Below are 11,227 nucleotides of genomic sequence, written 5' to 3'. Positions count from 1 at the left end.
ATGCTACAGTTACCCTGATACCAAAACCACACAAAGAGTCAACCAAGAAGGAGAATTACAGACCAATCTCACTCATGAACATGGGTGCAAAAATTGTCAATAAAATCCTGGCAAACTGAATCCAAGAACACATCAAAAAAATCACCCATTGTGATCAAGTAGGTTTCTTCCCAGAGATGCAAGATTGGTTCAACATATGAAAATCTGTCAATGTAATCCATTATATAAATAAACTGAAAGAAAAAAAACATATTGTCATTTTATTGGATGCTGAAAAATCATTCGACAAAATCCAATACCCCATATTGATAAAGTTCTTGGAGAGATCAGAGATACAAGGGATATAACTAAATATAATAAAAGCAATATACGACAAGCTGACAGCAAGCATCAAATTAAGTGGAGAGAAATTCAAAGTGATTCCACTAAAATCAGGAGCAAGACAAGGCTGCCCATTCTCACCATATCTCTTCAACATAATTCTTGAAGTTTTGGCTGTAGTAATAAGAACACAAAAGCAGATCAAGGGGATTCAAATTGTAAAGGAAGAATTTAATCATTCACTATTTGCAGATCATATGATAATATATTTATATATACATATATAAATGTGTAAATGTACCCCATTTTCCTTATCCATTCTTCAGTAGAAGGGCATTTAGGCTGTTTTCAGGTTGTGGTATGAAAAACAATGAAACAATGCTGCTATGAACATAGTTGAGCACATGTCCTTGTGGCACGATTGAGCATTTTTTTGATATATACCCAAAAGTGATATTACCGTGTCTTGAGGAAGGTTATTTCCTAATTTTCAGAGAAATCACCACACTGACATCTTAAGGGGCTGTACCAGCTTGCATTCCCACCAGCAATGCAGAAGTGTTCTTTTTCCCCCACAACCTCTCCAGTCTAAGTTGTCATAAGTGTTTTTTATCTTGGCCATTCTTACAGGTGTAAGATGGAATCTCAGAGTTGTTTTGATTTGCATTTCTCTTATGACTAAGGACATTGAACATTTCCTTAAGTGTCTTTCAGCCATTTTAGATTCCTCTGTTGAGAGTTCTCTGTTTCGGTCTGTACTCCATTTTTTATTAGATTACTTGTTCTTTTGTTTATATGGTAGATTACATTAAGAGATTTTTGAATCGAGGACCCAGATAATAATCCACACACCGTTGAACACCTTGTTTTTGACGAAGAAGCAAAAAATTTCAAATGGAAAAAAGAAAGCACATTTAACAAATTGTGCTGGCATAACTGGATATCAACATGTAGAAGAATGAAAATAGACTCATATCTATCACCACGAACAAAACTCACATCCATATGGATCAAAGACCTCAACATAAAGCCAGCCACAATGAGCCTTATAGAAGAGAAATTGGGAAGTACCCTAACCCTAAACCTCAGGGCACAGACTGTCTTTCTAAATTAACATGTCACTGTTTGTCTCCCAGTATACATAGAAAATACCAGGTAAACAGACAACTTATGTAAACAAGAAGAAGCTGACGGCTCTTGATCAGATAGTACATACACCAAACGCTGCAGTTTCTATGGACCTAGGTCTGAAATTTTTCTCTAAATGAATAAGAGATCCAGGCCTCCAAATTATCAGTTCTAGAACACGCTGTTATCAGCCATTCTGATTGTGGGTGTTGTGGGTCTTTCTCTGTTGCAGCTAATTATCCCTTCTGTTGTCTTTGACAGTCCTGAACTAAAATCATCAGTAAACTGAGGTGAAAGTCAGGATAAGGAGCTAAGAATCTTTTCAGTTAGGTAAAACCAGAGCAGCAGCTTAGGGGTGTGTAAAAATTCTATGTTCTTGGATATCTGTGAATGTCTTTAACAAAATCTCTATGCCTGAGCCCTAAGCACTGACCAGATGCCTGCTGATAAAGATAATTGCAAGACGGAAAATCTCTGTGATTACCTAGGAGAGAGGAACATGCTTGGAAGGGGGAAAGTGTTTTCACTAACCAATTTTGAACAGTGGGAATTAATCCCCAAATATGTAACAGAAAAGGGAAGCCAGCTACATTGAAAAATCTACAGCAAAGGCGGCCACTCTGTTCACAAATCTTTTAATAAAAAAAGTCTTGCCTTTTGGTTTAGTGTTTACCAGATCCTTTGGTTCTGATAAGTTGCTTGTAAAAAGATGGCTGAGCAATTACTGTATAATGTTGCTGCTTGTAGCAGTACAGTATTTATGTGTAGTGATGAGTCAAATGACAGAATGTAGATTAGTACAAATTGGTTAATTTTTAAGAGGTAGTTGGGAACAAGAAAGGCCAAGTTTTCACAGTTAATGGAAAGTCTATGGAAAATCCATGGAAAGTTAATGGAAAACCCATGTCATTATTCTGGGGCTGGGTTTCAAAGAAATATCTGCTTCACACTTATGTTCTAGCTTCTTTGGTCCAGAAAGGTATTCTACAGAGTATTAAAAGAGAAATCTGGACACTAATCCTATCACAAAACCTTTAACGTACAATATACTCTTATAGCTTAATTAGTCCATATTTTTTAATTTATATTCTGCCACTTGATTTTTTTACCTTTTCTCAGAATGGCATGTTCAACTTGCTTCAGGTCTGAAGAAGTCTGTGTGCTTATATTCCTACTCCCAGGTCCTCACTGTGCACATAAGTATCTTCTATGTTCTTCTGCCTATCTATTGGTGGTTCAGATTTTCAATCAACCAATCATAAGGTGCCTTAGGCAGAGACACATGTTTACAGTACACAAAAAAGTTAATTCACAACAAACCATAAATTTGAAAGAAGCAAAGAGAACAATATGGAAGAGCATGCAAGAAGGAAAGAGAAGGGAGAAATTATATTATTATAAGCACAAACATAAAATATATTTTTAAAGTAAAATATATATCCCAATATGTGTTGAGAAATAAATCAAAGGGTTTGGGGGAGGTTTTTTATGACACTGGATATATTTTAGCTACTTTATAAGTCATGAAATACAATGTACACTTTTCTTCCTTACAAGTTCATCAATTACTTTACCATAAGAGTTTCGATAAGTGTTCCTTTCAAATGTATTTAAGGTACCATTGTCACTGTAGAATTGTTTCTGACACACACTGAGATGTATTTTCCAGTATTATGATTTGTTCTTGCGATATATATTCAATTTCTTCAAAAATGAACTTTCAATTATCTAATGTTCATACATAGTGGTATGTTTTTGTCTCCTGATTATTTCTATTTTTCCAAGTTTTCCTATTGTAACTGTTATTTTACTAATTCCTGTTGGATTTTTTTTTCCTGATAATGTGTCAGTGTGAAAAAAAATCTTAACACAATTAATGAAAATGTAAAGAGTACACTTTACATTGTTTGGTGATATTCATTTTAATAGTTCACTGAAAATCTCATACATTCTCTGGTGCCTATTTAAATAGAGTAATCAATAAATCCCTCAGAATTCTTTGGTAACAAGGGGATATATTGACAATCACTGAACTACCTTCTTCTGGGAAATGAAATCTATGAGGCAAGACTCTAGTTGAGAAAGCAATTTGCTCCTTCTGTAGTTTTGTTTGTATGGTCTATGAAGGCTCAATCCCATAGGAGCAGTCTCCGCAAAATCACTGTCTTCTCATACCTGACACAAGAGTAGTTACCCACCATATTCTTGGTTCGGTGTTTTACAGGTAGACCTGAGGAGACAGACCTATTCTATACCCCTCTCCCTTCACATTGGAGGTAAAAGAAGTCTTTCCTTGGTTTGCAAACTTTTGTTACTATTAGAATAATGATGGATTTATGGTTAGATTTTTAAGATGTCAGAAATATTTTAGCCCAGTACACAATGTTATCCTGAATTCACTTAAGAGTCTAGTTGCTTTGACTAAAATATTAACCACCAATATTTAATATTAATGCAGTAAATATCTATATTTTATAAATTTGAAGTTTAATAGAAATCTTATCCTCTCTGTAAAGTGGATATTGTTAATACCATACTTAAAACAGATACAAAAGTTAGAGAAGACATATATTATCCACCTTCATAGGTTTCACGCATCAGGCCAAGAGTTTGTGATCTAATGTTTCTATTAGCACAACACCATTAAATTAATATTAGTTTTACATCTTCATGAACACAGAGTAATTTATGTGAAATGGTCTTCCCAAAGGATTATCTTGTTATTAGGAGAGTGAGTGTCTAACTGAGGACTTCTAAATATCAAATCCATAATCTCATGTTCTACGTGACACTGATTAGACACTAGCTGTGTGCTGTTCTAGCCTAAATTCTCAAGTTTGCAAGAATATTCAGACATAACCATTCTCAAATAATTCTTGTTCATTGATGTTGTGTATTTAAGAATGCAAGGTGGAAAGGAGTATGTTCCAATTATGAACAAATTTAAACTGTGATTTTAAAAGTACTGAAATAAATGATAAAGAATACTGGGCAGTAAAGGAATAGTTACATAGTGTCTGAAGTATTTCTGTAGAGAAAATATACCACTGCTTAGAAGAGATATATTAGACAGAAGTCACAAAGAATCCAGTTACAGTTTATCATATAGCGAAATTTCAGAGACTCCTACCTTCTAATACTGAAGCAAGAATTAGAAATTCTAATTGCACGTCAAAGATGTCCTGATGTACAGAATCTCCTTAAGTTTCAAATATCTGATGAAAATTATACGAATTTCTAATGTCCCTTTCAGAACTAATAATCCATAACCTCTCACACTTCTCATGTGAATATTTAATTAACTATATGATTAAAATAACATAGTTTTCTGAATTTCAATAAAATTCTCAGATCACATCATTCTGACCCTTCATATATATATACATGTTAGGCTAGCCCTTGTATGTTTGCTTATTGTAGGCCAAAATACTATATGCTTAAGTAATAAAATGTTTCTCATAGTGCATCTCAAATATAGAATGTAAGCTATTTTTCATAAGGATCTTGGAAAGTATTTTACGATGAAATATTCATAAAAGTGGAAACAAAAATTAGTCATATCTAAATGAATGCTTAGCTCTCCACTGTACAAGTGTTTTGTAAAATTTTACCCATCATTCTCCTTGGTGTTTTAACAGGCAAAATATAAATAAAGCAGATAATTGACTTTGATCTTACTGATGATTATTAGGCTATGTTTTACCGTTTCTCTTCATATAGATTTAAATTGAAATCTTCGATCACTATCCCACTTAAATTTGTAATATTTTTATTACTTTAGCATAATTGTTTTTTCAATTTTTCAATTACTAAATTTAAATTCAGAGAAATTCCAGATTTCCTAGCATGATAGAGCCAGTTGGTAGTATTATACAGTCATCTTAATTTCATATTTTCACAATATCCTTCATCTTGATAGTATTGTGAAGTGTCAAAAGTACTAACTATCTTTGAGAAAATATTGGAAATATATTTGAAATTCAGAAGAGGACAATAAAATGGATGAAATGGAGACCATTTAACGCCTAACATGAATGTGATATTAAATGACTTTCTGTAAATGACTTTTATACTTAAAACAGGTTTGGAAATAATATTCTTTTAAGAGACTATATTAGATAAGTGCCAATATCAAAATTTCATAACTTGAAATAAGATCATAGGAAACCTTTCTTCAGTCTTACTAAATACAAGTTGAATAATGAAAACATGAAATGGATATGCCTTATGAGCTCTGCCTGTTCGTTGAAATTTTGGGGTAATTTTATATTGTTTTGTTCTGCTTTGACTTTTGAGGAATATACATTTCCCCTCTGGATTTCACATTCTTTGTGGGAAATGAAGAAAAATATGAGAAAGGATTCTAGATTGATATTCTGCAGTTTTGAGAAAAACTTACAGAAAGTTTTCTTATGTCTTCTTTAGTTCTGTTTATGTTTTCAATATTTTAAGAGAAAGACCTACTATAAAATAGAAATATCTTTCTTATTTGATAAGCCTAGAGAATCCAAAAAAAGGAAGCCATGATATTTTGTATCTATTTGAGTCACTATTAATTAACTTGAAGACTTTGCTCATGACTTTTCCTCTCATAACCTTTCTTCTTTCTTTCCTAATTAATTTTCCACTGTATGATGATTTATGTGTATGAAATACACATGTCACTGATTTAATGCTTCAAAAGATGGTCAAGTATATATACATATAAGTTAAATCTATTAAAAATATTATATGAGGAATTAATGGAGGAAATTCTTCATGTATACTCTTAAATGATTTTTGACTCAAGAAATCCTTGATAATTTATAATGTGTTTACTGAAAGAATTTAATTGTTACTCCATGCCTACTGAAAATAACTTTCTGGATCTCCCCATTTCCTGTGGTAGTTTTGGTTAATAGTCTCTCACTCCCAAACCATTTCCAGGTAGACCTTAACATATAGACTTACATGAGAACAAATTTTGTAAAAATAGAAAAATAAAAGATACAGTCTGTCTCTCACATCTAAATCTATATTTGATCAGTAAAATTAAATCATTATTTATAAGGTAAATAGCACTCATTTGACATGTATTATTTTCCATTCTAAAGAAAAAATTGTGGAATCAATGACCTGGGAGAACCACTCAGTATTGATGGAGTTTGTGTTCTTAGCCTATCCTAAATGCCCAGATCTACGTACGCTCTGCTTCATTGGAGTCAGCCTGGCTTATGCATTGATCGTCTCTGGAAATGTCCTCATTGTGGTCTCCATACAGACAGAAGCCCGCTTACATACACCCATGTACTATTTCCTGGGCAGTCTCTCAGGGATAGAACTATGCTACACTGCAGTGGTGGTACCACACATCCTGGCGAACACCCTACATTCAGAGAAGACCATCACTCTGCTGAGCTGTGCCACTCAGATGGTTTTCTTCATTGGACTTGGCAGTGCTGACTGCTTCCTCCTAGCTTCCATGGCCTATGACAGATATGTTGCCATCTGTCACCCCTTACAGTACCCTCTCATCATGACTGTAACATTTTGTGTTCGCTTGGTTGTGGCTTCTGTAGTCATTGGCTTGTTCCTGTCCTTACAGCTTGTGGTCTTCATCTTCTGTCTTCCATTCTGTCAGGCTAGAGGCATAGAGCATTTCTTTTGTGATGTCCCACCAGTGATGCGTCTTGTGTGTGCCAAGAGTCATATCCATGAGCTCTCTGTGCTAGTGGCAGCCACCCTAGCCATTGCTGTGCCTTTCCTTTTCATTGCTACCACCTATGCCTTCATAGTGACTGCTGTGCTCAAACTCCACTCAGCATCTGGTCGGCACAGGGCCTTCAACACCTGCTCCTCTCACCTCACTGTAGTGCTACTGCAGTATGGATGTTGTGCCTTCATGTACCTGCGCCCCAACTCCAACTACCACCCCAAGCAAGATCAGTTCATCTCCCTGGTATACACACTTGGAACCCCATTCCTCAACCCACTTATTTACACTCTGAGGAATGGTGAGATGAAAGGGGCCATAGGGAAAATTCTCTCCAGAAATTCTCTCTCCCAAAAACTGATAAGATAGAAAAACCCAACAAAATAAAATTTAGTCCTATGTAAAGCAAGTCATTGTGTCACTACAAAAGTATTGTCTCAGCTGATGTTGAAATGATGTTCACAGAAACAATAAATGAAAGGAACCTTAAGGTTTACCTCCGTGTGCTGATAGTGTTTTCTATGTGTTACTCTTAGACCGGGTGATTAGTCTTGTAAGAAGGATATAAACAAGTACATGAGAAGACAATAATGCTAAGTGGCAAGTAGATGACTTTATATAGGAAAAAATTAGTCTATTGTGCAAGTTTTTGATAAAACCAAGAACATGGTATTATCAACAGTTTTTATGAGTCAGAGAATGATTGATTGAAGGGAGCCATTATCATTAAGACACCTGAAAAATAAAAACAAATGCATTGTTATCCGAAACCCATTAGAAATTGATGCAAAAGGGAATTTGTTCCAGGAATGGTAACTTTAAGTGGCATAAAAAAAAAACGTTTTAACCAATAAGATCACAGCAAGGGAAACAAGGGAGGGCAGTACTATACCTTTTTTGTGTCTATTGCTCAGTCCTGTAATGTGAAACACAGGTGGATCATGAGGGCCTGGTACTAGGAAGTCATTTTCTTGACATACATGCTTGTAGAAAGGGAATTTGAGGCCTTGCAACAAAATGACCTAAGTTGTTTATTATACATAAAAGAATATTCTCTAATAAAGTATTGATTAAACAATACTTCAGTTTTTTATTAAGGAATTTAATTCAGCTTTACCTTCATCTTAAAGTTCTATGTATTATTAATATTACAATTAAGTGTTTATGGTATTACAAATATATAAATAAAACACATAGCATATAATATACACACCTATAAACATATTTTATATTAATATTCAGAAATATTTGATTTTGTAATAATAGAAGTATTTATTGGTAGAAAGATGCAACAGGGCCAATATTTTCAAAAATCTAGTAATAGTAAATAGTCCTGGACACTGTAATTTCTTCATAATCATTGGATATAGTTAGCTGCTGGTTCTCAGCAGCTAATTATTCAGTTAGAACTGACGTTATACAGTAAAGGATTCCAAGGTCATGTCTTTTCCTTTTCCCGTTGTGTGTGCTATAAAGAATTTAAATAGGGAAGTAGTGATAATTACAAGTTCCTGAAATTTTAGCAAGGTTGACAGCTTGCGGCACTGAGATGTTTTCTGTGACACAGAACCTGACTGGTTGAAAGTTTCACATGACTTTGTAAGAAATGTTCATCCTTTGGATTACAAAAGGCTTCTTTGATTTTAAGTGATTTTAAGTTAGCTAATAGTATATTGTTTGGACATTTGGTTATGGAATTTGGATTTAGAGGCTGGGTCTTACTATGTAGCATGGGTTCACATAAAATTTCCTGTCTTTTTGCTTCAGTCCCCAAGGAACTGAAAATATACAAATGAGCTACCAATCTTAAGAAATAGTATGGTTTCAATTTGAGATGTGTTTTTATAGTTTGTCTATGGTCGAAATATGCAACTGTCATTGTAGATTCATCTTCTCATTTTGTTTCCAGTTTTTTCTTTTTATTTATATCCCAAGAAACAGATCTATAATAACAATTTCATGCCATGCATTTTATATTGTTTTTGTTGTTTAATTTTGAGATTATAATTTAATTACATTTCTCCCTCCTCTTTCCTTCCTCCAAATACTCTAAAGTTTCCCTCCTTTATCTTTCAAAATGATGGGCTCTTTTCACTAATTGTCATTGTATGCATATATGTGTTTTCATATACACATATCTATAAATATAAGCTTTTCAGATACATACATATGTGTGTGTGTGTGTGTTTCTGTGTTTTGAAAATTTGTAATAGGATTTAAACATGTCAAGCATACTTACGTCTTGCTGAAGTAGCAATTTACCATTAATCAACATGTCTTTTCATTTTTAATTTATTGAGAATTCTATATAGTAAAATATGACTACAAAGTCCAACTCTCTTTATACACTCAAGTCACCCAATATTATGCCATCTTATTTGTTGTTTAACCTACATTGTGTTATACTTGTCCCAGCTGTGTGCATTTAGTATATTACACAGAGACAGACAAGTAGGCTGTGGTGGAGCACAAAGAAAGGAATATGAGAATAATGGCGGTGTTTTGCCATATCACAAATCTTAAGAATGATGACAGTAGCCAGGCTATGGTGGTGCATGTCTTTCATCCCAGCACTTGGGTAGCATAGCTAGAGGGATCTTTGTGAGTTCAAGGTCAGCCTGGTCTTCAGAGATAGTTCCAGGACATCTAGGGCTACCCAAACAAACACTGTCTCCAAAAAAGAATGATGACAATTGTGTTGGTAGTGATGTTGGTGGTGTTGGTGGTAGTGGTGGTTACATAATAATGGAGGTCATGGTAACTAATATTTATGATTATGGTGGAAGTGATGATTGTGACTATGTTGTGGGTGGTAATGGCAGTAATGAAGTTGGAGATAATAAAAAACATTTGTATTGTTTATTATAATACTTATTAAAAGCTTATGTTTGAAGCATTTTAATCCTTGCAAATGTTTTAGTAGGTTCAGACTACTGTTATCCTCAATTTATAGATAGGGGGACTTATATAAATAGAAACTATAAAAATTTTCAAAGTAATACACTAGTAGAATGAATAAGCTGGACTACAAATAGACAATGCTGCATTTACACACATGGATCTCATCACTCTTGTGACTCCCTGCTGCTCTTCATGTTACAGCAAGAAAGCTCTTGTGGATAACATAGAAGAGAAAATATCATAGGGTATAATGGTAGGGTGAGAGGTCAGAAATTCCTCCGAATCAATAAACTGGAAACATTTCCAGACCATAGAGAAAATTGTATAAAGCTGGAAGTATCAGTCCAGCAATAGTTTTTTGTAATGTCATGCTAATTGGAAAGGACTAAGATTGTGCATGAACTTGGTATTTGAAAAGTTTTTGCTCCTAAATCAATGAATGTAGCCCCCAAGAAGTCCATGAATTACTGACCACTTTAGTAAATAGAAATATGTTTTTTTAAATAATAAAAAGTAGATCTTTTTTGGATGTTGAAAGCTTTTAATATTTTTCAGGCTTTTATTATTAATATTATTAAAAAATTTTTACCTCCTCCTCTCCTCCCATTTCCCTCCCCCTCCCTCCATCACCCCCTAACTCTCCAGTCCAAAGAAAAGTCAGGGTTCCCTACCCTGTGGGAAGTCCAAGGTTCCCCCCCCATCCAGTTCTAGAAAGGTGAGCATCCAAACAGACTAGACTCTCCCAAAACCAGTACATGCAGTAGAATCAAAACCCAGTTACACTGTCCTTGGTTTCTCAGTTAGCCCTCCTTGTCAGCCACGTTCAGAGAGTCCGGTTTGATCACATTCTCCATCAGTCCCAGTCCAGCTGGCCTTGGTGAGTTCCCATTAGATCAGCCCCACTATCACAGTGGGTGGGCACACCCCTTATGGTCCTGACTTCCTTGCTCATGTTCTGTCTCCTTCTGCTCCTCATAAGGACCTTGGGAGCTCAGTCCAGTGCTCCAATGTGGGTCTCTGTCTCTATCTCCATCCATTGCCAGATGAGGGTTCTATTGTGATATGCAATATATTCATCAATGTGGCTATAGGATAGGGCCAGTTCAGGTGCCCTCTCCTTAACTGCTTAAGGAACAAGCTGGGGACATCTCCTTGGACACCTGGAAACCCCTCTAGAGACCAGTC

At 34.9% G+C, this 11,227-nt stretch overlaps 1 protein-coding gene across 1 annotated transcript; it reads left to right on the top strand.

Moving 5' to 3' along the window:
* Positions 1-6,559: 6,559 nt before the first annotated feature.
* LOC125397471 (olfactory receptor 10W1-like) lies at positions 6,560-7,510 on the top strand. The gene has a single exon (XM_048429867.3). The coding sequence runs from the start codon at positions 6,560-6,562 to the stop codon at positions 7,508-7,510; it is 951 nt and encodes a 316-aa protein (XP_048285824.3).
* Positions 7,511-11,227: the final 3,717 nt, after the last annotated feature.

This window comes from Myodes glareolus, chromosome 7 (genome assembly GCF_982192425.1).
Source record: "Myodes glareolus chromosome 7, mMyoGla1.1, whole genome shotgun sequence".
Classification (NCBI taxonomy): domain Eukaryota; kingdom Metazoa; phylum Chordata; class Mammalia; order Rodentia; family Cricetidae; genus Myodes; species Myodes glareolus.
Note: the sequence above shows the minus strand (reverse complement) of the source record. Positions and strands in the feature narration are given on the sequence as shown.